This window comes from Musca autumnalis, unplaced genomic scaffold (assembly GCF_047663935.1).
Source record: "Musca autumnalis isolate F117 unplaced genomic scaffold, ASM4766393v1 scaffold_5, whole genome shotgun sequence".
NCBI classification, from domain to species: domain Eukaryota; kingdom Metazoa; phylum Arthropoda; class Insecta; order Diptera; family Muscidae; genus Musca; species Musca autumnalis.
The window spans coordinates 16,639,085-16,666,732 of record NW_027412088.1 but is presented as its reverse complement, the minus strand read 5'-3'; the positions used below and the strand labels follow the sequence as shown (position 1 = coordinate 16,666,732).

Sequence of the window (27,648 nt, the reverse complement as noted above, 5' to 3'; positions counted from 1 at the left end):
TGGAACAAAGCCTTCGAGTATCTTACTCATAAAATTTATGTGTAGTTTAAGAACTGTTCGAATATCGTTTTGAACATTTTCCCGAAGGTGGTCCTTGTGTTCTATTTGCATCTATATAATCCAAAACATGTGACGTAATGTCCCGTAACTTTTAAAAATCCTAGGAAAAAGAACAAAATTCGCTGGCGGGACGACTTCATAACTTAATCAAGTTCCAAGATTCTTTAAGGTACCACTTCCACAAAAGTTCAACACTTTTAAAGCCACTTCTCTTGTTGGAATTTAAGTAGTATGTAGCCCTTGTAATCATGACTAGTACAAAATAAATTTTTTTTAGCGGAAGCCAATAATACCTTAGACATTTCAGGGATTAGTTCATATGACAGTTAGCTACACCATTCCTGTTATTGTCCTTTCGAACAGTAATGGGCTGAGGGTATTTAGCTTTTTCCAAAATAGATTGACCCATATCAAAGCTTTCAATATGAGTTCTTTATGTAGTCATAAAGGCCTTACATCCCCAAAAGTAATTGTCCAACATCAAGAATATGAACTCGATTTTGTATACATTGTATATTCAATTAAATTTAGAAAATCTTAATTATTAATTATTCTCGTCATTCAAAAATTGAGCCAAGTTATAAAATAATTGGCACACAAAAAGATTAGATTACTACCAACTAATCCACCTGGTTAGCATTCAATACTTTTGAGAAGAGAAAAAAGACAAAATAAAATAGTCAATCAATTGGACATTTGATATTTTTCCACTGAAATTGTCTCAAGTTTTTGCAACCACTACCGGCTAGCGGGTTGTCACAACAATTCATTTTGTTGTCGTTTCCGTGGTAAATGAGGGAGTACAAATCATTGAAGATTATTTTGTGTTCTTCAGTATTTTGTTGTTTCAGTTGTTTCGTTTTCATTTTTTTTTCAATTTGAGTTTTATATTCCCCCGAAAATCCATTTTTGTGTATTGTGTTGATTTGTTGTTGCTGCTACCAAGAAAAAGATCCACTGTGTTCTCCTCTCTGTTAATGTTTGATGTCCATTTTCACCAACCAACCAATCCACAACCAACAACAATAATGATAACAACAACAACAACACCTCTACCAACCAATACCACAACCCTTTCTTCCCCCGTACGAATAAAAAATTTTCCAACGTAACGAAAAAAACAACGCAAAACAAAAATTATCTTCAAAAATCGCCACAAAATTTGTCACAAAAATCGAATTTGCAGTTGCTTGGGTGGTCATTTTCCGCAATCACGTACCTATTCACTTATAATGAGCTCATCGGAAGATTCGAATCTGCGTGGCGGTTGCTGTAGCACTGGCAGCAACCTTAATGTCACCCAGGCAACCCAACATTCCTATGGTCGCCACTATCAGAAAATGAAAAAGAGCTACAGTTGTGACAGTGACTGTGCCCGTCGAATCATGACAATGCGCCAGCACCTGCAACATCAGCAACAGACCATAAATGAATCATGCTGCTGCTGTTGTTCCTCCTGCTGCTGTTGTTCGACAACAAGTATAGCTCCGGCCTCAACAGCAACCACGGCAACATTTACCACAACAAATACACAGCCAACAACAGCGGCGGCTGCTGCTGCTGGTGGTGGTTGTGGCGCGACAGCAGCTGCTTCAAGTAGTTCAAGTTCAGCCATAGCGTCACGTCCCATATGGGCGGTTGATTATTTACGGTAAGTCATCGAAGAAACTTTTACGTAAAACGGCACAAAGGTAATATTGGGATTGTCAAGAAAATCCTCGGTGGTGGTGGTGTGTGGGTAAGTGTTGAAGTGGGGGGAAATGATTTTCAAAGGTGACTGATTGACAGTTAGTCAATTAGTAACGACTTGACTCCATTTCTAGACTCATGCACACATCCACACACTTACATTTGTCCCACACAAAGGGATAAATGAATCAGAACGTTTTAGATTTTTACGTAAAAGTTGCTTCGATTGTGTTATGCTTCAGTTCAGTTGGGCGCTCTCTAATGGTTGCTAAACATTTAACTCTTCCATTTCATAGTCGTATAATATATACATAAATACATAGACACATTTATCACACACCTACATCTACGCATACAAAACTGAATGTCATAATTTACACCGATGTATGAGTCATGTTTCAGGGTTATTTAATGGGATGTCGTCTAAACAGCGGAATAAGAAAAGTAATACTGCGACTAGTGGTTATTGTTATCTTGCGGTATGCTTTCACCAATCATGAAGATGCTTTGAAATGGAGATGCTTTGTAGAAATGCTGACATTTTTCCTCTTTTCATAAGATAGAGATTTTTCATATCGTAATTGCAGATTTCGTATCAGTCAATGTCGAAACAAATGTGCGGGAAAACCATAGTTTGACGCCAAAACAACAGCTTTACAAATTTATGCAGCGTTGAAATCAAATATGTTTTAATAATATGCAGTTTAAGGACTGTTAGCGTAACGTTTTTGAATCTTTGCCGAAAGGCAGTGCTTGTAGTAATGACTAAAAGGACAGATTTTTTTTTTTTGGGCGTTGGAGGTTTTCACACTCTTTCCAAGAACTCTTCTGACATGAACTAAATAACTGATGAGTTGTTTTTAAAGAAGTGATGTCTTTTCGCGTCAATCTGCTTCGTAGAACATGCCGATTGTAATCGTTAACTAGGGTAATAGTTGCAGAATCCTGAAAATTTGCAGAGTGATCCAACTGCAGCGGGTTCTATCGTACCGGATTGACCCGGAACCACACAACATTAGTGTTCCAGCTCCGGACTCTTTTGGTCCGTGCCAGGACGGAGGAAAACCCAGGACCAATATATTTGTGATCGGTTGGTCACATCCGCATCTTCACCCATATCCAGCGTTCGGTGAAATGCAATACATGTCAGAAGTGGGTGCATCTAAGGGGTTGTTCTGAACTTGTCCACGTGAGGGTCTACGACAGGGAATATGTTGCTGCATGCTGTCTGAACACAGTCCCCAGTGAGTCGTCATCAGAATATGAAACTCCCTCATTGTCAGATTACGCAACTCCCCCGCAGACCCCGCGACGTCAACCGCACACGCATCATTTAACACCAGCCGTTGTTGTTCCAATCCCAGAAAATGCATCCGTTTTGCAATGGACTCCGAGGTAAGATCGAGGAAATAGTGGACTCCATGAGTCGGAAGAATATCAAGGTCGCGGCGGTGCAAGAAACCAAGACCAACAACAACTGCAGCTTACAGTATTGTGATGGTTACAACGTGCTAATGAAGGATCGCACCAGAAGTGGATGGGGGGGATTAGCTTTCCTATTGCACCAGTCTGTTCAATACAGACCTATCCCGCTTGAGCCTGTCTCTCTAATGACCCGTACATGAACTGGAAGGGGGGTAGTAGTCAGGTGTGGAACTGCCGAGACGGAGTTGCTGAATGTATAAATCCTGCCGAGAAATAGCTGTATCTCAGATTTCGGGCCTGATATTAGCCCGCTTTTGGAAGGTCATAATCGTCTGGTCCTGGTGGGACTTTAATGCTCATCATGAAATGTGAAATTCGGTGCTCGGACACGTTTTGCTCGGTCAATGAAGACGCCCCAACCAGTTCACCAGACACAACCATCGTGCAACCTTGTCTGACAAATGATGTCACCTGGAAACTCGTCCTTTCCCTTGGATCAGACCATCTCCCCATAATTGTCTCAATTAGCATACCACCCGGTTTCATCACCTCTGAACGCGGCACATTGGAATGCTAATTGGCCGAGTTTCAGAGAGTTCACCAATCACCGCTGCAGTTCCCAATCCTTCTGATGTTCGGACAGCGGAAATGACGTTCCGAGACATCATCACTGCTGCAGCCGCTCGAATATTCGAAGTTAAGATTAGCAAATTAGCGTGATGAGCTTCGTCGAGCCAACACCAATGACCCCAAAGTCAGGGAGCTGACACTTGAAGTTGACGAGCATAAACGGAACAAGTGGTTAAATCATCTGAAGAGTTGCATTATTACTGCTGGTATAAGTGAATTTCGAGCAACGGTTAAATCACTCTCGAACCCTGGAAGAAGGGTAGATAAGACCTCAGTCACGTTTGGCTACGTTACGGTGACTAACCCGAAGTTATTTCAATCGGCAGTTTGTCGAGAACCCCGGGAGTGACAGGGCGAAGTGAAGAGTACTACGTAGAATTAGATATCTCCTGCCGTGGATGACCCACCACAGTTTACAATGGATGATGATTGCGAAACGACATCAGGAACGATAAATCATCCAAAGCGTTGGGGCCTGATGGAATCTCCATGGTAATGCTGAAACAGCTGGATGTCCCGGGAATGGAGTATATCACTACAGTTTTCAACATGTCGCTGAACACCCACCCCCCCCCCCCCTAATTGTTCCCGAAGTGTTGAAAATGGTCCCGCTACTGAAGCCAGGCAAGGATGCCAGCAAAAGTGAATCGTACAGGCCGATTTCGCTTTTGTCGCCTGTAGCAAACACCCTTGAGGCCTTAGTGTTCCCCAGGGTTAGAAATAGCTATCCAGTTGCCGATCATCAGCATGGATTCCGAAAGCAGCACAGCACGACAACAGCTCTGCACGTCATCTCTATATATATTTGTCGAGGACTCAACCAGAGACCGCAATGGCGCTTTGTGGATGGCCTTTGATACTGTCAGAATCTCCACGCTGATTGAGGACATTGATCAGAAAACCATGCTTGAAAAGTTGGATAATCAAATATATGTGTGGACGCCAGTCGTACGTGGAATTCAGCAGCAAGAAGTCCAAACCCCCTAGAGTAAAACAGGGAGTTCCCCAAGGTGGGGTCATATCTCCGGAACTGTTCAACCTCAACCTTCCCTGTATTCCTCCTCCAGACGGCATCGATCTTGCTTCAGGTACCTGATGACATTTGTGAGAGACTTTTCCACCCAAGGAATATGCAGTTCCTCCACTAAATCTGCGGCCAATCTGTTCACAACATGGACGGGGCAGCTGAGAAGAGAGTTAAATTTCGTGGGCGATGGTAACAGAATTCCGACCACAAACTCCACCAAAATTCTAGGGGTCCCATTCGACACTACGTTCACTTCATCCGTGCACACCGCTGCTATCTGCGACAAACTGAAAAGTAGGAACAAGATCCTCAAGTCCCTAGCCGGCAGCACTTAGGCTGCAGATAAGGAAACCTTGTTTACTACATATAATGTGATAGGTCGGTCTGTGGTAAGCTATGCGGCTCCAGTTTGCTCTCCAGGATTAAGTGATACGCAATGGGGAAAGATTCTAACTTTAATGCCGCCCTGAGAACAGCACCAGGGTGCCTCCTCATGTCTTTAATGGACCATCTACATGAGGAGGCAAAGATTCTTCCAGTACAGCAACACACAATTTCGGGTGTTTCCGTGAGAGTCATCCCAATCACCATCTGGCCCTATACACCCAGGCACATCAAGAAGATATCTGCGATCTAGATGATGAGGTTCAACGATACAGGGGAGAACCCCTAGATCAACAGGCATATCAAACTGGTTTGAGCTAAGGCCAAAAGCAAATAAAGTGTGAATAAAATCCTCGGAGTACATTCCCCATCTATCGCAGCTGTGGAACGTCAGCTACCACTACAAACCAGAGTAGGTTTGGCTCAACCACGCCCAGGATATTACAGTGGCCTAAATTCTTATTGGACAAAGATCGATCGCACCGTGCAAAAAATCTGCCCAGCATTCGGCATGGGTCCGCACGACACACTGCACCTATGGTTACGTCCAATCGAAACAGCCACTTTTCTGGAATTGGAGTTAGACCCAGAACCAGATTGAGCAAAAGTACGAACCCACAAACATACAATAATAAACACTGTTACAACAACAACAACAGCAGAGCTCCAAAAAATCCTACAATTGCCAACAGAAATTTCCGTAGGAGCATTAGTGCATTCTATATCGTTTTGAAATGCTCACGAAAACAGATCTGAGGCTCCTGTTGTAGCATATTTTGTATGACTGTTTAGTGCAGTTTATGGTCCGACCGGGTCGTTTGACCTTACTTTTTCAAAACTGGGATTGGATCTGCAGTTATGGTGAATGGATTGGATGATTTCTTTAGATTAATTTGCGTTTACGGTGTTGAATTATATTGTCATTTGAGTAATTCGATCAAAAATTGTTTTGTCTCCTACAGAATTGTTATATCTTTTTAAAATTAGCGACCTGTACACAGGACTTTAAGCTGCACTAATATTGTAATTGTTTTTTTTTTTTTTGTCTCCTATTTTAGAGTAATTTACTCTTGTTATTTGCATACCTCAAAGTTTCTGGGCCCAACTTCCACTGTTCATTCCATTTTATTATCCACCAGGATGGTAAAAAGATATTCGAAATACTATCTTCATGTCTGAAACTTCTTTTGGTACTAAACCATACCAGTAGTGCGATTCGGTAACACATTTTTTGAGTTACCAACAAAAGTCGGTAAAATTAAAATGCTTATAAATTCGGTAATTAACGATATTTTGCTGTAAGTTAGCGACCAAAACAAATCAGTCGTAAAGTTCTATCGATAGCAACAGTGTTGTCAACTTTTTTTAAACTTTTCACTCATAATTTTGCATTTTAATTTTACCGACATTTGTCGGTAACTCAAAAATGAGTTAGAGAATTGCACTACAGAACTGTTCTTATGGAATATGTTGCGCAGCACTTGATACCATAACTATTCATGGTCCGTATGACGTTTCGGGATGGGTCAATAACACTACCCCGCTTCAAGGCAAGTCATAATCAAGTTAATGCATTGGATGTACATTATTCGAAGTGATATTAATCGTAGAATTGTGATTAGGGTTTTAATTCTACAAATTTAGGACCTATTGGTTAAAATATTTATCATTGGTTTACAATATTAACATATTGGAAAGGTATGTTCGGCGTACATTCCCCTAGTAACTTTTTATTTGAAAGCTATTTAATTGACGTCACAGGGAGGTCAGGGGCTTCATTAGAGATGATAGAAAGTAAACATTATAGTTCCTGGAACTTACCACATAAATCTACTCTCGACCATTTCCTGGTATCTCTTATCCCCAACCACACTTTTTCTATTCCATCCAGGCATTACTACAAATTTATAGTTTTACTTTTCCCTAGAATATGACAGATAAAATTTATGAACATTATTACAATACACAACAGCAGCATATCACAAAATTCCATCAACAACAAACTATCATCCAACCACCCACCCACCACTCAATCACTTGCTTTACAAACAAAAACTAACAAAACAAAACTAAAAACCCAACAACAACAGTAACAATAGAAAAATCAAAAAACTATTCATGCGTTTGTTTGTTCGTTTATTCGTTCGCCAGATCGCCAGCCCACCAGCTCAAACGCTGCTCGCTCGTTCGTTCGTTCGTTCGCTCGTTTTTTCTTATCAACCAAATCAAATTCGTTGTTTTGTTCGTTCGTTAAATAATCATTCCAAATCCATGTTTATTCCATTCATCTTTGTGTTTGTTTGCCATTCTTCTCCCAATGATTTATTGTTGGTGTTGTTGTTCTTGTGTTTATTTTTTTCCATCCTTTAAATTTTTAATTTTTTGATTTTCTTTGTTTATTTTTTGAAGGAGAAGAAATAATCCTAAGAATAAAATGTTCTTGTGCATCCCCAAAGACACTGACACCACCAAACACCATACACACACATCTAGGTATGAGTTATTATCCTTCTTTTTGTTTTGTTGGTTTGGCTTAGCAATATTTTTTTATTATTTCTAAAAATTTTTATGGCTTCTATATTTTTGGCTTCCTCTCCTGTTTCCAAGCTTTATGGCCATTATTGTTATGCTTCTTCTTGTGTACTTTTTGGAGAATTGATTTTAGAATTTTGTAGTTTTTACTTTTGCGCTTAAATAATTTCAAAAGTTTTCGGATAGAAGTATTGTAACATTTGATTAAAAAATCTTATCTGAATTTGTGACCTCGGGCGTATGATTGATGGTATGTGATTGAAATGAATGCATATGTAAATCATACGCCTTCAATTCAAGTTTTGAAATATTAGGCACAATTTTTTTCAGCCATGTTTGGGTTTCAGATAGATTAGTTAGTAAAGGAGACCTGGAAAATTACTACAAGTTTCAAATTAGATTGATTTGTTTTTAATTTAATAATAATAATTAATAATAACACTGTGCAACACGAAAATTAATTACCATATTCTGACACCTCAGCGTGATAGAAGACCAAAAAGAGGGGACACGTGTCTCGCCGTTTTTTCTTATCTCATGAACTTTCGCGGTTATAGGCCTCCAAAGGTTTTAGGCTTTGATGTAAAAAGGGTCCTTTAGTCAGGACTATATCTTCCAAACCGTTAAGAAATTTGAATTTATTTCAGAGGCAAAGTTGTAGCTCTTGTCTTAAAGAACAAAAATTGTGAACACATATAATCCATCAAACTTCATCTGCAAGGTCAAAATGGCCAAGATCAAATTTCTTTTACATTTTTTTATTGGTTTTGGTCTACAGCTATCAAACCCATCAAATTTGAAGCAAACAAGCAACTACAAAAATGTACCTCAGATCTCAATAAATATCTTTCTATAACATACGAACTATGTATAGACGATTCTTAAAGGTCAAAATAGCAAAGCAAATGGAATTTTTATCTTGTTTTCTCTGGTTCTGGTCCACAGATACTAACCCAAGAAAACAATCAACTACAATAATGAAGTAAAGACATCAATAAACAACTTTCTGGAACATGCGAAATATCTATGAACGGTTCTTAATGGTAAAAATAGCAAAACAGATACCGAATCGCCCAAAAATTAAGGGTACCGTCAACCACAAAAATGTACCTAGGATTTCAATAAACAGCTTGCTAGAACATATGCAGATTCTAGGAATGATTCTCAGAGCTAGAATTCACGAACAATTAAATTATTTTTAACATTCCCCCTGCTCAGGTTTGGAAATAACAAACTGTTAAAAATTCAAGGAAATTTGAAAGTATGTTATTTACGGACCTGAACAGGAAAGAATGATCTAAAATAATCCAATTGTGAGCTTGAAGAATCGTTCCTAGAATCTTCATATGTTCTAGAAACTTGTTTACTGAAATCTAAGGTACCTTTTTGTAGTTGACGGTATCCTTAATTTTTGGGCGATTTCAAATATTTTTTGCTATTTAAGAACCGTTCATAGACATTTCGCATGTTCCAGTAAGTTGTCTATTGATGTCTTTGCTACATTATTGTAGTTGGTTGTTTTCTTGAATATTGAACGGTTTAGTATCTGTGGACCAGAACCAGAGAAAACAGGATACAAATTCCTTTTGCTTTGCTATTTTGACCTTTAAGAATCGTCTATACATAGTTCGTATGTTATAGAAAGATGTTTATTGAGATTTGAGGTACATTTTTGTAGTTGTTTGTTTGCTTCAAATTTGATCGGTTTGATAGCTGTAGACCAAAAACCCGAGAAAAAATTTTAATTCGCAGATGAAGTTTGATGGATTATATATGTTCACAATTTTTGTTCTTTAAGACAAGAGCTACAACTTTGCATCTGAAATAAATTCAAATTTCCTAACGGTTTGGAAGATATAGTCCTTACTAAATGACCCTTTTTACATCAAAGCCTAAAACTATTGGAGGCCAATAACCGCGAAAATTAATGAGATAGGGAAAAACCACGAGACACGTGTCTTCTCTTTTTTTGGTGTTCTATCATACTGTGGAGTCAGAATATGCTTAATAAATCATGACTCAAAAAATTACCCACAGTGTAATTAGTATTTTATAAAAAGTAACAATTAATAATGGTAAGAACAATTACAACAATTAATAATAAATATTATTTATTATAAATACAATTAGCAATAATTATTATTAATTACAAAACGTTTCAAATACATAATTTATAATAATAACACTGTGCGACAACAAAAAAATGATAAGAAAAATTGAGTAGATTATGTATCAGAGTTTTTAAAGTTTACATCGGAAAGTAACCAAAGAAGACGGGGCAGACAATTTGGAGTCGATTTAGCAATGTCCGTCCGCCTGGCTGGTGCGCAGGATAACTCTCGAACGGATGAGCCAAAGTTTGGCTTTCGCAAGGTAACAACCGATTTAGCCCATACTTGAAGGGAACAACCGATTTAGCCCATACTTCGCACATCTTCAAATTTCCACCAGACTTATATCAGGTTTCAATATGGACTCAATCGGTCCACTCCTTCGCTTACCTCCCACACACAATTTTGGAAAAATTCAGTTTAGGACCTGCTCTTGAATGGCTTTGGTTTTTATTGTAGTAACTTGTATTCACTGCCCCCTATACGACGGCACAAGTTTCATCAGGGGCAAGACCATAATTCCTGAGAAAATAGCCTGAAAGTTGCAAAAGACCCCTATGACACCGTGTGTAGTGGTTGGAGCGCACGATAACTCTCGAACGGGTCTGCCGATTGGGTCTAAAATTTGGCCTTCGTTATATTTTGTCCAAACAAAGTTTAAGTTCGAAGATAAGCTATATCGGTCCAATCCTTCAGGCACCTCCCCCATAAAACTTCAAAAATGTTCGGAAAAGTCAGAGTAGTAGATCAGGTTCGAATATGGTCTATATTTGTCGACTCCTTCGGGTACCTCCCACACAAAATCTCAGAAAACTTCACTTTAAGACCTGCGCATGAATCACTTTGATTTCTGATGAAGCAACTTGTATTCGCTGCTTCAATTACGACGGTAAAAGTTTTTTTCTGGGCCAAGTCCATCGTTCTTGAGAAAACAGCTCGAAAGGTGTAAAAACCCCCTATGGCACCATATGTAGTGGCTGGAGATCACGATAACTCTCGAACTAATCAAGAGATTAGGTCCAAAATTTGGCCTTCGTCAAATTTTATTCAAACTTAGTTTCAGTTCGAAGATGGGCAATACCGGTCCACAACTTCCGGTACTTCCCCCAATTTTTAAAAAGGTCACTAAAATGGTATGTGCGATATCTCTTGAACGGAGCAACCAATTTGGATATCTTAACATTTTGTCTAAATTCTTTTTTTCTAAAATGGTCCATGTCGGTCCTCTCCTTAGGGTACATCCCCCAAAAAAACTCAACATTTGTGTCTAAGTGCAGTTTAGGGTTTGTTTGAAGATCCTTTGGAAATGTATACCGATACTGTTCGTTGTGCTCCTGTTTAAAGCGATATTATGTTTTCCGTAGACAAGTCCATGCTTCCTGGAATACTGGTCCAAAAGTTATACGATGATCCACTGAAATGACTAGTGGGCGTGACATCTATCGAACATATATGACTCCCAAAATAAGATCCACTTCCATAATGGACTATGTCGATCCATCCCTTTAGGTACCTCCTCCGCAATCCTTTTGAACTTTAATCCTAATCCACATTTTTGTGCGTATGAACCGCCCAAAATGTTGAAATGCATAAGTATTTTTGGGATTAAAGTGTTTCAAATTAAACAGGCTGAGGGTATATCTATGTCGGCTATGCCGACTGATACTTTTTTTCTTGTTAATCTATGTTTACCTGATCTAACATACTTTCAGAAAATGCCCATTATAAGTTATTTGCATTTTCAGTGTTGCACAGTGTAATTATTAACTATAAAAATACATTTTATTATTAACAATAATTAATAATGTTTGTTTTGTTTTTTGTTGAAGTACAATCTCATTTTCGATTGTTTGAGTGGAGTATTCCCCCATTGGCTCAACTTCATTTATTACCCTCTATTACAGAGAGTAATGTTTTTCAAAACGAACTGACAGTGTTGCAAAATTTTACTGATCGCTACCAATATCAAACTGAGAAGCCAATTGATAATTCCCTTCGCCGGGATGAAATCATGATATTGGTAGCGATCAGTAAAATTTTGCAACACTGTCAGTTCGTTTTGAAAAACATTACTCTCTGTAATAGAGGGTAATAAATGAAGTTGAGCCAATGGGGGAATACTCCACTCAAACAATCGAAAATAATTAATAATAAATAAAAATAAACAATAATTAATAATTACTAGTAATAATTATTATTAATAATTAATAAATAATATTTATTTTCAATATATTTAATTCATATTTAATTTAATTAAAAATAAATATTAGTTTTATAATATTACCAATTACTATATAATAATATATAATTATATACTCATCATTTGCCAGAAACGGTGCCGCAATTGTGATGTCTGGGGAGGTTTCGCAATCTCCTTTAACCTCACAGAAGCGTCTTTATTCACCGCACAGTATGAGGTCATTGCCTAGTACAGAATGCCAAAGCTCATGACGTGTATTAAAGTTCCCTAGCTCCAGACGGTAATTGCCCTAACTGCGAACTAAAATCAGACATATAAATCAGGGCAAAATTATTCATCGACGCTATGTGAATATTAAGCAGCTCTACTTCGGTAGTCACACACTTTACTGCTAGGCCCATACATATGGGTCACTAGAGTCAACTTAAAGCGAGGTTGGTCTCTATTGGACAGACAGGTGCATCGAGAAGACAAGTCTTCCTCCGCTTCCTGTAGGATCTTTGTAGTCATCGCAACGTTTCAGGCATTGCACGATGCTCTTGAGCGCTTTTTAAATAAATTGCGATTCAAGTTGACATTTTAGGGGTTTTAAGGTTTTCACGATTTTGCTTGGAAACCGTAAGTCCTATCGAAATGGGGCTAAAGGAAATGTTTTAGCAGTGAAAATTTTATATAAGATTGACATTCATGATAATTTCGTAGGTTTTACCGTTTCTGAGATATAGAAGTTCAGATCAATCATTCAGATTTTTTTCTCAGGTCTTCAGGATTTTGCTTAAAAGCCGCAAGTCCTATCGGAATGAGACTAAAAAAATGTTGTAGCTGTGAAAATTCACTGCAAGATTGGATTTCGTGTCTTGTTTCGAGGTTGTACCATTTTTTAGATATATAAGTTTATGTTGGGAAATTGTAGTCATGACATTTGTTATAAGGAGACGATACAGTCAGTGCATTGTCCCAATTTGAACTACTATATCTCAAAAACAGTAAGGTCAATCTTGTAGAGAATTTTCATAGCTACAACATTTTCTTTAATCTTATTCCGATAGGACTTGCAGTTTCCCAGCAAAATAGTAAAGACCTAAAAACCCCAAAATGTTAATTTTATAATTTTTTGTTTTGTTTTTTTTTTCTCATCTATGAACATTGTAGTTTCAGAATCCGCCAACCCTTTCCAGGTGTAAGCATTTTCCATTTAAAGATGCTTCAAGAGCACCGTGATTGTTTACTGGATTGCGACGACAATTTCCAGTGTTTGTTGCGGAGACCGTTACAATTGAATTGCAGGAATGATGCATTTCAATGGCGCTGGACAACAACTTGATGCGTTTGTTATCATTTGGGAGACTACAGGGGAGTCTCATATTCCGACGACTACAATATATCTGATGACAGAGTTGGAATCTGTGGCACTATCGATAGTATTGATTATTCTTTAAAAATTCAATATCGATAAATAGTTTTCTCTATCGATATTATCGGATTAAAAACCCTAACCTAAAATCGATTGAAATGAATAGAAATTACGCAGCTTTTCGGTTTTGTGGATGTAAAATGGTTGTGTGGAAATTCGGAAAAGTAAATTGTATGTCTGCGCCTTTTTATTAAATAAAATATTTCTATGAAGTACATTTTCGCCATTTCGATTTCCAAATTAATGGTGATGACAAATTTACTATATCGATATCTATTGATTTTTTGAAATGAAAATCGAAAATATCTAATGTTGGTAATCTCGATAGTTTGCCAGCTCTACGTTGGAGACAGGATGGGAAATATTCTGGCGCAACAAGGCAATATAACTCCCATCGCAGTAGTCCTGGAGTTGGCTAAAATCAGAGCAGCTTCGAAAGTGCGCCCGTTCCCTACATCCATTACATCTCACCGATGCTATCTGGCAAACGGAACTGTCCCATGGCCCAGGCACGGACCAAATGAGCTCGGAGCAGGCATTCTGGCATATATTGCCGCTTTCAATGTAAAAAAAAAATCCAACACAAATACATAAATGTTGAGGTAACCCCTCCTGGTCGAAGAAATTAGGTCCATAGAACCGGCCACGTTTCGCCATAGCCGCCATAGAACCGTACCTTACCGCATTTAGTCTTCTTTTGATGCTATAAAACTTTCCTCCCGTAATTTATTAGTAACAAATTCACATTTTTATATAGCCTCAATAGAAAGGTACAGCCCGATTTTCAAAGTCTTAGCTTCATTATCACTCCCAAATGTCTGACATTTAGTATTCAGTCATCGATTTGGGAATACGGTATACTACAGAGAATTGCGGGTACAGATGTACGTTTTAATATAACCCCAGATAAGAAGCACATCCGACTTTCGGGGTTTATACCCTCAGCATTTATGCTAACGATGGTATGTGTATACACTTTCATAGGGGCAAAATGTGCCTCATCGAAATAATGGTTTTAAACCCCAAGTATGTTTGGAAGAAATCCATTTCAGACAATTTGGAGTCGAAGATCGACCATATCGGCCCACTCGGTCGGGTACCTTCCCACAAAAGTTAAAATTTTTGCAAAATTTTGCGCACGATGACACTCGAAAAGACTTATCGGGCATCGTATTATTTCTACCAGCCATAGATCAAGTTCAAATATGTTCTATATCGGTCCACTCCTTCGGGTACCCCCCACACAAAATTTCGGAACAGTGCATTTTAAGAACTCCTCTCGAATCGTTTTGATTTTTGTTGTAACAAATTATATTCGCAGCCCCCATTACGACAGTACAAGTTTTTCAGGGACAAGTTCATAGTTTCTGAGAAAATGGCCCGAATGTTGTAGTGGATAGAGCGCACGAAAACTCTCGATCGAATAAACCTATTCGGTCCAACATTTGGCAGTAGTAATATCTTTCGCAAAATTAAAACAAGTTCTAAGATGGGCCATATCGGTCCACTCCATTGGGTATCTCGCCCACAAATATTTAAAACCTTTCGCTAAAATGGTGCGCACGATAACTCTCTAAGGCAGTAAGGTAAGTGCAATAACTCATAAACGGAGCAACCGATTTGGACTAAACTTTGGATCTCGAAATATTTTGTCCAAAGTTAGTTTATGTTCAAAAGTGGACCCTACCGCTCCATTCCATAGGGAAACACCCACAGAAATTATCAAAATTTTTGTTTAAGTGTGTTTTTTTTGGGGTCTTTGTGAGAATTCTTTGCAATTTTTACCGAAGGTACTCCTAGTAGGTCTGTTTACAGCTATATATGTTTTTCGTGGGCAAGTCCATGTTTTCTGATATAATGAATGACTCCAAAAATAAGACACGTTTCCATAATGGACTATGTTGGTCCATTTGTTTAGGTACCTCTTCCGCAAAACTTGAATTTTATATTCTTAAAAATCAACGCTTCTTTGGTCAGAAAGTTGGTCAAAACTGTTCTTAAAAATCCACGCTTCTTTGGTCAAAAATATGATTACAAAACCAAGCCCCTTTAGTGAGAAAGTTGGCCAAAAATTCTTAAAAATCAACGCTTCTTTGGTAAAAAAATATTTTTAAAAATTCACCCTTCTTCTCTGGCCAAAAAGTTGGTCAAAAATATTTTTAAAAATTCAACCTTCTTCTCTGGCCAAAAAGTTGGTCAAAAATATTTGTAAAAATCCATGCTTCTTTGGTGAAAAAGTTGGTCAAAAAATATTCCTAAAAATCCAGGCTTCTTTGGTCAGAAAGTTGATCGAAAAATATTCTTAAAAGTACACGCTTCTTTGGTCAGACAGTTGGTCAAAAATGTTATTAAAAAACCACGCCTCTTTGGTAAAATAGTTGGTCAAAAATATTCTTAAAATGCCACGCCTCCTCGCTGAGAAAGTTGATCAAAAAGTATTCTTAAAAATCCACGCCTCTTTGGTGAGAAAGTTGACCAAAAAATATTCTTAAAAATCGACGCTTCTTTTGTCAAAATGTTGTTCAAAAAATAAGACAGACTTCCAAAATGGACTATGTTGGTCCATTCCTTTAGGTACCTCCTCCGCAAAACTTTTGAGATTTTATCCTAATCCATATCTTTGTCGGCAAGTAAGTTCATACTGCCAAAATCCTAAAGACCCCCTACCTGAGGGTATACATCTGTCGACAAAGCCGACTGATACTTTTTCCTTGCTTTTTTTGCTTTGTATACGCGGGCAATTAATTAGAAGTCCAGGATCAAGGAGTTTCTTCCCCAAAAGGATTTCAGAACTTCCCCAGATCTTGAACACGATTTTATTATTTATAGTTTTTAAATAAGCTTTAAAGCTTTTTTATGAGCATAAATTACAAAACCAAACTAGATTTCTATATATCAAATTATTTTACTTTTGTTTTTTGCTTTATTTCGTAGTTTGTACCACAGTTTTGTTGATGCCATTGTTTAAATATTAATGGCTTTGGTTACAATTTCCGGCCTTTTAGATGTTCCTATTTGTTAAAGAGTTGCAAAAATTTCCTGTTTCCTGTTTAATTTTTTTTCCTTCTATCAGTGAATAGATCAGAAAATATATTTTTATGACATTGATGATTATATTGATAATGGAAAAACAAAACAAAAAGTTGCAGCTTCTGTTGTTCTTCGTTTTTTATGTTTATACTTTAAAGTTGCACACACAGCAACACACATGCGTATCTCTCATATACTCTATCTCCTGTTCGTTTTCTTTTTATAGCATCGTTAAAGGATTTCCGCCTGTATCACCGTTTATTGGTGTCAGTCCTACGCTCTGTTATTTGCTCAAGGAAAAGAAACCGTTGTGTTGTTTGCAGTTAGCACAGGTGAGTGAGTTGTTCACATTTGTCGTGTCGTCCGTCCTTCAGTCCAAGGTCCCGTTCAACAGAGTTATGTATCCTAAACTAGATAGAAGACGGTGTTTTGTCATAAAAATGTCCGCATAATATGTATTTATGTGAAATATTGATTTTATATTCTTTTGTCTTCCCCACCCCCCTCTTCGACTAGGTTTGTGAGCATTGTAGCTATCGCAATGCCAAGGAATATCAATGGCAGAATAAAACCATTATTTTGGCCGCCGATTATGCCTCAAATGGAATTTACAATTTTATTATTCCCCTGCGGGCTCACTTCCGTTCGAAAACCTCCTTGAATCCGATCATTTTGTTGCTGGAACGTCGTCCGGATGTGGCATTTTTGGATGCTTTATCATATTTTCCTTTGGTAAGTCAATGAAAAGAAAATAAAACGGTGGAAAAAAAGTTGAGAAATAATTGTTATGAAAGATTTTCCTTTGAAATAAAAGGGATAATATTTTTGATGGTCCTTTGTTTGTTTGTTTTCTTTTTTCTTTTTGTATTTTTTACAGGTTTATTGGATGTTGGGATCCATTGATTGCTTAGATGACCTGCTAAGAGCTGGCATAACATTGGCTGAAAGTGTGGTGGTTGTAAATAAGGAACTTTCAAATTCAGCTGAAGAAGATTCTCTGTCGGATTGTAATACCATTGTGGCCGTTCAAACCATGTTCAAGTAATGTTTGGAAACTATTTGAATATTTAATAAGCCATTTTCAGATTTATTAGTGAACGGAAATTTAAATGATATTATAGTTGAACATTGTACAAGGGATTAACTTTAATGTTTTATACAAATTGTGAAACTATGAATTCAATGCATAATGCACACCTCTCTGGTCGAAAAGTGGGTCATAAAATACTTTTTAAAACCCATTCTTCCCTGGTGGAAAAATTGGTCAAAATTATTTTTAAAACTCCACACTTCTGTGGTCAAAAGTTTGGTCAAAAAATATTCTTAAAAATCCACGCGTATTTAGTCAAAAATATTCCTAAAACTCCACGCCTCTTTGGTTAGAAAATTGGCCAAAAAACCATTCCTAAAATCCACGACTCTTTGGTCAGAAAGTTTGTCAAAAAATATTCTTAAAAATTCACGCTTCTTTGGTCAGATATTTTGTCAAAAAATATTCTTAAAAATCCACGCTTCTTTGGTCAGAAATTTTGTCAAAAAATATTCTTAAAAATCCACGCTTCTTTGGTCAGAAATTTTGTCAAAAAATATTCTTAAAAATCCACGCTTCTTTGGTCAGAAATTTTGTCCAAAAATATTCCTTAAAATCCACGCCTCTTTAGTCAGAAAATTGGTCAAAAATTATGCCTAAAATCCACGACCCTTTGGTCAGAAAGTTGGTCAAAAAATATTCTTAAAAATACACGCTTCTTTGGGCAATAATTGGTCAAAAAATATCCTTAAAAATTACGCGTCTTTGGTCAAAAATATTCCTTAAAATCCACGCCTCTTTAGTCAGAAAATTGGTCAAAAATTATGCCTAAAATCCACGACCCTTTGGTCAGAAAGTTGGTCAAAAAATATTCTTAAAAATCCACGCTTCTTTGGGCAATAATTGGTCAAAAAATATCCTTAAAAATTACGCGTCTGTGGTCAAAAATATTCCTTAAAATCCACGCCTCTTTAGTCAGAAAATTGGTCAAAAATGATGCCTAAAATCCACGACCCTTTGGTCAGAAAGTTGGTCAAAAAATATTCCTAAAAATCCACGCTTCCTCGGTCAGAAAGTTGGTCAAAAAATATACTTAAAAACCCACGCTTCTGTTCAGAAAATTGATTAAAAAATATTTTTAAAAATCCACGCCTCTTCGGTGAGAATGTTGGTCAAAGAATATTCTGAAAAATCCACGCCTCTTCGGTCAGAATGTTGGTCAAAGAATATTCTGAAAAATCCACGCCTCTTTGGTGAGAAAGTTGGTCAAAAAATAATTCCAAAAAATTGATGCTTCTTTGGTCATAAAATTGGTCAAAAAATATCCTTAAAAATCCACGCCTCTTTGGTGAGAAAGTTGGTCAAAAAATAAGTCCTAAAAATCGATGCTTCTTTGGTAAAAAAATATTCTTAAAAATCCACGCCTCTTTGGTGAGAAAGTTGGTCAAAAAATAATTCCTAAAAATCGATGATTCTTGTGTCAAAAAATATTCTTAAAAATCCACGCCTCTTTGGTGAGAAAGTTGGTCAAAAAATAATTCCAAAAAATCGATGCTCCTTTGGTCAAAAAATTGGTCAAAAAATATTCTTAAAAATCCACGCCTCTTTGGTGAGAAAGTTGGTCAAAAAATAATTCCAAAAAATCGATGCTCCTGTGGTCAAAAAATTGGTCAAAAAATATTCTTAAAAATCCACGCCTCTTTGGTGAGAAAGTTGGTCAAAAAATAATTCCTAAAAATCGATGCTTCTCTGGTCAAAAAATTGGTCAAAAAAATATTCTTAAAAATCCACGCCTCTTTGGTGAGAAAGTTGCTCAAAAAATAATTCCTAAAAATCGATGCTTCTTCGGTCAAAAAATTGGTCAAAAAAATATTCTTAAAAATCCACGCCTCTTTGGTGAGAAAGTCGGTCAAAAAATAATTCCAAAAAATCGATGCTTCTTTGGTCAAAAAATTGGTCAAAAAATATTCTTAAAAATCCACGCCTCTTTGGTGAGAAAGTTGGTCAAAAAATAATTCCTAAAAATCGATGCTTCTTTGGTCAAAAATTGGTCAAAAAATATTCTTAAAAATCCACGCCTCTTTGGTGAGAAAATTGGTCAAAAAATAATTGCAAAAAATCGATGCTTCTTTGGTCAAAAAATTGGTAAAAAAATATTCTTAAAAATCCACGCCTCTTTGGTGAGAAAGTTGGTCAAAAAATAATTCCTAAAAATCGTTCAAAAAATTGGTCAAAAAATATTCTTAAAAATCCACGCCTCTTTGGTGAGAAAGTTGGTCAAAAAATAATTCCTAAAAACCGTTCAAAAAATTGGTCAAAAAATATTCTTAAAAATCCACGCCTCTTTGGTGAGAAAGTTGGTCAAAAAATAATTCCTAAAAATCGTTCAAAAAATTGGTCAAAAAATATTCTTAAAAATCCACGCCTCTTTGGTGAGAAAGTTGGTCAAAAAATAATTCCAAAAAATCGATGCTTCTTTAGTCAAAAAATATTCTTAAAAATCCACGCCTCTTTGGTGAGAAAGTTGGTCAAAAAATAATTCCTAAAAATCGTTCAAAAAATTGGTCAAAAAATATTCTTAAAAATCCACGCCTCTTTGGTGAGAAAGTTGGTCAAAAAATAATTCCAAAAAATCGATGCTTCTTTAGTCAAAAAATATTCTTAAAAATCCACGCCTCCTTGGTGAAAAAGTTGGTCAAAAAATAATTCCAAAAAATCGATGCTTCTTTGGTCAAAAAATATCCTTAAAAATCCACGCCTCTTTGGTGAGAAAGTTGGTCAAAAAATAATTCCTAAAAATCGATGCTTCTTTGGTCAAAAAATATCCTTAAAAATCCACGCCTCTTTGGTGAGAAAGTTGGTCAAAAAATAATTCCTAAAAATCGATGCTTCTTTGGTCAAAAAATATTCTTAAAAATCCACGCCTCTTTGGTGAGAAAGTTGGTCAAAAAATAATTCCTAAAAAGCGATGCTTCTTTGGTCAAAAAATATTCTTAAAAATCCACGCCTCTTTGGTGAGAAAGTTGGTCAAAAAATAATTCCAAAAAAATCGATGCTCCTTTGGTCAAAAAATTGGTCAAAAAATATTCTTAAAAATCCACGCCTCTTTGGTGAGAAAGTTGGTCAAAAAATAATTTCAAAAAATCGATGCTCCTTTGGTCAAAAAATATTCTTAAAAATCCACGCCTCTTTGGTGAGAAAATTGGTCAAAAAATAATTCCAAAAAATCGATGCTCCTTTGGTCAAAAAATTGATCAAAAAATATTCTTAAAAATCCACGCCTCTTTGGTGAGAAAGTTGGTCAAAAAATAATTCCAAAAAATCGATGCTTCTTTGGTCAAAAAATTGGTCAAAAAAATATTCTTAAAAATCCACGCCTCTTTGGTGAGAAAATTGGTCAAAAAATAATTCAAAAAAATCGATGCTTCTTTGGTCAAAAATTGGTCAAAAAAATATTCTTAAAAATCCACGCCTCTTTGGTGAAAAAGTTGGTCAAAAAATAATTCCAAAAAATCGATGCTTCTTTGGTCAAAAAATTGGTTAAAAAAAATATTCTTAAAAATCCACGCCTCTTTGGTGAGAATGTTGGTCAAAAAATAATTCCTAAAAATCGATGCTTCTTTGGTCAAAAAATATTCTTAAAAATTCACGCCTCTTTGGTGGGAAAATTGGTTAAAAAATAATTCAAAAAAAGAGAGTGCTTCTTTGGTCAAAAAATATTCTTAAAAATCCACCCCTCTTTGGTGAGAAAGTTGGTCAAAAAATAATTCCTAAAAATCGATGCTTCCTTGGTCAAAAAATATTCTTAAAAATCCACGCCTCTTTGGTGAGAATGTTGGTCAAAAATAATTCCTAAAAAACGATGCTTCTTTGGTCAAAAAAATATTCTTAAAAATCCACGCCTCTTTGGTGAGAAAGTTGGTCAAAAATAATTCCTAAAAACCGATGCTTCTTTGGTCAAAAAATTGGTCAAAATATTCTTAAAAATCCACGCCTCCTCGGTGAGAAAGTTGGTCAAAAGTATTCCTAAAAATCGATGCTTCTTTGGTCAAAAAATATTCTTAAAAATCCACGCCTCTTTGGTGAGAAAGTTGGTCAAAAAATAATTCCAAAAAATCGATGCTTCTTTGGTCAAAAAATATTCTTAAAAATCCACGCCTCTTTGGTGAGAAAGTTGGTCAAAAATAATTCCTAAAAACCGATGCTTCTTTGGTCAAAAAATTGGTCAAAAATATTCTTAAAAATCCACGCCTCCTCGGTGAGAAAGTTGGTCAAAAGTATTCCTAAAAATCGATGCTTCTTTGGTCAAAAAATATTCTTAAAAATCCACGCCTCTCTGGTGAGAAAGTTTGTCAAAAGTATTCCTAAAAATCGATGCTTCTTTGGTCAAAAAATATTCTTAAAAATCCACGCCTCTTTGGTGAGAAAGGTGGTCAAAAAATATTCTTAAAAATCGATGCTTCTTTTGTCAAAAAAATTGGTCACAACTTTTCTTATAAATCCACGCCTCTTTGGTGAGAAAGTTGGTCAAAAATATTCCTAAAAATCTATGCTTCTTTGGTAAAAAAATTGGTCAAAAAATATACTTAAAAATCCACGCCTCTTTGGTAAGAAAGTCGGACAAAAAATTTTCTAAAAATCCACGCCTCTTTGGTGAGAAAGTTGGTCAAAAATATTCCTAGAAATCGATGCTTCTTTGGTCAATAAATATTCTTAAAAATCCACGCCTCTTTGGTAAGAAAGTTGGTCAAAAATATTCCTAGAAATCGATGCTTCCTTGGTCAAAAAATATTCTTAAAAATCCACGCCTCTTTGGTAAGAAAGTTGGACAAAAAATATTCTTAAAAATCCACGCCTCTTTGGTGAGAAAGTTGGTCAAAAATATTCCTAAAAATCGATGCTTCTTTGGTCAAAAAATATTCTTAAAAATCCACGCCTCTTTGGTGAGAAAGTTGGTCAAAAATATTCCTAAAAATCGATGCTTCTTTGGTCAAAAAATATTCTTAAAAATCCACGCCTTTTTGGTGAGAAAGTTGGTCAAAAAATAATTCCTAAAAACCGATGCTTCTTTGGTCAAAAAATATTCTTAAAAATCCACGCCTCTTTGGTGAGAAAGGTGGTCAAAAAATATTCTTAAAAATCGATGCTTCTTTTGTCAAAAAAATTGGTCACAACTTTTCTTATAAATCCACGCCTCTTTGGTGAGAAAGTTGGTCAAAAATATTCCTAAAAATCTATGCTTCTTTGGTCAATAAATTGGTCTAAAAATATACTTAAAAATCCACGCTTCTTTGGTCAGAAAGTTGGCCAAAATTCAAAATTTTTTTTTAATTTCACATCTTCATAGAACAACGCTTCATACGTCTGGCGAATTGCATATCGCCGTTGAATTCTGCTAAGACAAAATCTGAAAATGGCATAAAAATCTTGAAGCACTACTAACCTGCTTGAGTCTTTTCTTCCACAGATTCTTTCCCAGCATTAAAAGTATTACAGAGCTATCGCAGAGTTCCAATATGCGTTTCATGCAATTTCGTGCTCACGACAAATATGCTTTACATTTAAGCAAAATGGAAAAGGTAAGGGCAAACCAGGATAAAACACCAACAAAATGTATATTAAATACAACTCATTAATACCTTTTCCTCCCAACCACAGCGTGAAAAAGAACGTGGCTCTCACATATCGTACATGTTTCGTTTGCCATTTGCGGCTGGTGCCGTTTTTAGTGCCTCCATGTTGGATACATTGTTGTATCAGGCTTTTGTTAAGGATTATGTTATAACTTTTGTGAGGCTGCTGCTGGGCATTGATCAGGCACCGGGCAGTGGGTTTTTGACATCGGTAAGTTACAACCTGCAAAGAAGTCAAACATTTTCCCCTAATTATAATTAAAATCATAATGTAATATTTGTTTTTTGTTTGTCTCTTTGCAGATGCGCATTACCAAAGAAGACATGTGGATACGCACCTATGGACGTTTGTATCAGAAATTATGTTCAACCACTTGTGAAATACCCATTGGCATCTATCGTACTCAGGATACTTCCAATACGGAAGCAACACATGTGAGTAATTCACCTGTAGACAAATGGGGACCATTTTCAGCTTTCGGAAAGCACTGTGTGCGCTTGCGGCCATCGGTGAGTCCAAGTTTAAGTAAACAGATGTCATGTGAGCCACTGTTATTCTGTGTCTCTTCAATACACAACTACCACCACCACAAAACTCACACACATATACATACATAATAACCAACACAAATTGACAAAAAGCGCATAAACTTACTAATACAAAACTCTACTACCACAACTACTACTACTAGCAAATTAGCCACCTAAAATGTCATCACGAATTAATTTTTTATCACACACACACTCACACCGTACAACATAATACAAGTCGTTTTTTTCCCTAACTCTATCTATTTCTCTTTCGCTAAACAATCTACACCTACTTTGTTATTAGTATTCCTTACTTTTTTTCTCTCGCTCTCTCTTTTTCTTCTTGCTCACTATAAAATGCCTTCTAAAACTTAACGCATAGCCACATTAAAATAGGATTTAACACTTATGTACTGTACAGTAACCTTTTGTAAATTTAGCGGTTAGATAGACTATTGTGAATAAATTCATGTTAGGGGCTAAACATAACGTTCGGCCCTACCTAAAGTCTTATAAATTTTCCCTAGTTTCACATAAATTTTCTAGATTTTTCTTATTCTTACCCAGAATTTCGTCTACTTCATTTAGTTTAGTATGAAAAGAAAAAATGTAAGGACATTAACAAAAATAATTATTTTTATTTCATATTTTAGTGTTTTGTTCTTGTTTATCAACTCCCGTTATTATTGCACGATTTCTTTACTAATTTTATTAATTCTGTTTTAATTTGTAACCTAATTTTATAGTAAAATATTAATCTCGAATTCATTGCCAGTAATGGCAAGGGTGCGTTGCCTCTATTTCTTATGCAAAATTTTAAGAACAATAATTGCATTCGCTCACAGTATTTGAAATTCATACCATGAGTTAAAGTCAAGATTATAAATTTCGATTTTGTCTTAAACCAATATTTCGGAATATAAAAAATCAGAAAAATATCTATTTATTTATTTTTTTTTATTATTTTTATAATCTGTAATCTGTAGTGAAATTCTGACAGGAGTGATCCTCATGATCTAGAGAGAGAGATTGGGGGCCAAAGGCACTAACGAGAACCTCTAGATCAACAGAGCCATAAGATAGGCTTGGATAGAATTCTCTCTGATGCAGTTGAGCAGAGAGTACAAACATATAAGGCATGTTTCATTAAGACGATTCAAATACAAATTCGTTCTAACTACTTCTCTTCTTTATACCCTCAGCATTTATGCTAACGAGGGTATATACCTCATCGAAATAATGGTTTAAGATCCCAAGTATGTTTGGATGAAATCCGTTACAGACAATTTAGGGTTGATTGAGCCATATCAGTCCGTCTGTCATGATAACTCTCGAACGGATCAACCGATTCGGTTCAAATTTTGATTTTCGTAATATTTTGTTTAAGTTCGTAGATAGGCCATATCGGCCCACTCCTTCAGCTACCTCCCCAACAAAAGTTAAAAATTTGTCTGTAAAATTATGTGAAAAATAACTCTCAAAAGATCAATCGATTTGGTCCTAACTTTGCAGATAGTAAAATTTCTACTTGGACTTTATCGGTCCACTCCTTCGGGTACCTCCCACACAAATTTTCAGGTTAAGACCTCCTCTCGAATACCTTTGTTTTTTGGTGTAACAACTTGTGTTCGCTGCCCCCATTACGACGGTACAAGGTTTTTCAGGGACAAGTCCATACTTCCTGAGAAAAATGGCCCGAAAGCTGGCCCATGGGTGCATGGAGCGTTGGGACGATTAAAATTTCTCCAAAATTTGGCAGTCGTAATATTTTGCCCAATTTTAAATCAAGTTCTAAGATGGATCTTATCGGTCCACTCCTTTGGGTACTCCCCCCACAAAATACTCTCGAAGGCAGTAAACGATTTGATCCATACTTTGCCTACGTAATGTTTCTATGTGACATAGATCAGGTTATATATGCCACGGACTATATATCGCTCATTTACTCAAAGAGTATCAAATTTTCGTGCTGATATCTCTAATTTAACACAAAAGTTTTTCGAGCTTATAAGACACTAAATCTCTTCAAATCATGCTTGATCTTGCACATAAAGTTTGCACTGATATCTGGCTAGCTGTTTGCAATGTATGGTTCAAGTAATTATTTTATTTTTTGTGTAATAATCTTTTTAAGTTGGGAAGTCAAATTTCAATCGCCATATTAAAACTCGTTTTTCTCGAAACAGGATTTTTTTGAGATGTGTCACTCTTTGAGTAAATTAGCGATATGTCAACTCCTTTGGGTACCTCTCACACAAAATTTCGGGAAAGTGCTGTTTAAGACATCCTCTTAAATTGCTTTGACTTTTTCTGGAAGAACTTGTATTCTCTGCCCCCCAGCAAAAATATAAATTACAAAACCCCTTACTAACCTATTATTTTAACAAATGCATGTCGCGTGAAATAAGTAGCAATTTTTTGGCCACTTAAATAAGTAGTTAATTAAGTAGTCGCGACTTTTAGTAACTACTTTTTAAAGTGATTTTAACTACCTATTTCACGCGACATGCCCTTGTAAAAATAATGGGTTAGGAGGGGGTTTTGTAATGAGTATTTTTGCTGGGCCATTACGACAAGTTTTAAGGGGCATGTCCACATTTCCAGAGAAAATGGCCTGAAAACTTGGAAAGTCCCTACGGCCACCATATGTAGTGGCTGGTGTGGCAATATTTATGCAAATCTTAGTCAAAGTTTGAAGATGGTACTTATTCGTCCAGTCCTTTCGCTACCTCTTCCATAAAAGTACTGGCGATATCTCCTAAACGGAACAACCGATTTGGTCCAAAATTTGGATCTCGTAATATTTTGTCTAAACATAGTTTAAGTTTCTTGGGGTAACTCCCTTACAGAAGTTGGACATTTTTAAAGAAGGTACTTCTTGTGTTTCTTTTTATAGCGATATTAGGCTTTTCGTGGGCAAGTCCATGCGTCCTGATATTATGGCTGGTTGGAGCAATATCTTTTGAAAGGAACCTCCTAAACAATACTTTTGAACTTTAACACAAATCCCTATTTTTGTCGGCAAGTTTTTAGGGATCATTTGGGGAAAAAAGTGTTTTAATTCACACAGGGTAAACTTTACTTGTTTTCTGCTTAAGATTTCAATAATAGTAGATTCTGGCACAGAGTACCCATGATCAAAAATTAAAGTCCGTTTTTACACATTTCGATATTTTACTTTACCCTAATATGTTAGATTGTTTCAAATCGATCAAGTCTGTTATTAATCGTCAGTTTCTCTATGACGCACTGTGGGTGAAATCCAAATCTAGCGGGGAAAAATTAATAACTTTTAAACTAGTTAAGATAGACTATTGAAATTTTGATCATATGTTTTTTATGACCGTAGGCCCCATGTTATGGAATATGGTCTATATTGGCTCACATTTTGGTGTAGATCCCATATAGCGGTACCGCCCGATTTTCGGCGTTTTGAATAACTTTGCTAAATTTTCTGGCCGAATCAACTGTATTTTGACATTTCGGATTCCCTGAGGTCAAAAAACTTCTCCACAAAAATTGGGGACATAGATCCACGTTTTGGTTTAGCCTCCATATATAGGTATTGTCCGATTTTACTTATTTTAAAGTTTTTAACAAATTTTTCTGACCGACTTAGCTGTATTTTGGCATTTGGGGTAACCAGTGGCCAAAAAAACTTCTCCCAAAAAAAGTGGAGGCATAGCTTCACGTTTTGGTATAGGTTCCATGTAATGATATCCAAACTAAACGACTTTTTTACTTCAAAATAAAATGGCGATAAAATGAAGAGTTGCAAATAGTAGCAGTCGGAATTTTCGGAGTAATTACCTCGGAGTATGTATTTTAAGAAAAACAATATTCGGAAGTGATCCCCGGTTATCCCCGGTTAGTTGTACTTTATATAAGATACTTAAAGTCGAAAAGTTTTCTCTTAATAATTAAAGATTATTCTTTTGAATATTTACAACAG

At 36.2% G+C, this 27,648-nt stretch overlaps 1 protein-coding gene across 1 annotated transcript in view; it reads left to right on the top strand.

Moving 5' to 3' along the window:
- The window catches only part of SLO2 (slowpoke 2), a 616,259-nt gene that overhangs the window by 560,563 nt on the left and 28,048 nt on the right, over positions 1-27,648 (top strand). The window contains exons 16-23 of the mRNA XM_073991382.1: positions 1,247-1,711; positions 7,625-7,708; positions 16,729-16,834; positions 17,019-17,234; positions 17,380-17,543; positions 23,000-23,111; positions 23,191-23,376; positions 23,469-23,675. Of these exons, the coding sequence (XP_073847483.1) occupies positions 1,247-1,711; positions 7,625-7,708; positions 16,729-16,834; positions 17,019-17,234; positions 17,380-17,543; positions 23,000-23,111; positions 23,191-23,376; positions 23,469-23,675 (1,540 nt within the window). The remainder of the gene's footprint in view (positions 1-1,246; positions 1,712-7,624; positions 7,709-16,728; positions 16,835-17,018; positions 17,235-17,379; positions 17,544-22,999; positions 23,112-23,190; positions 23,377-23,468; positions 23,676-27,648) is intronic.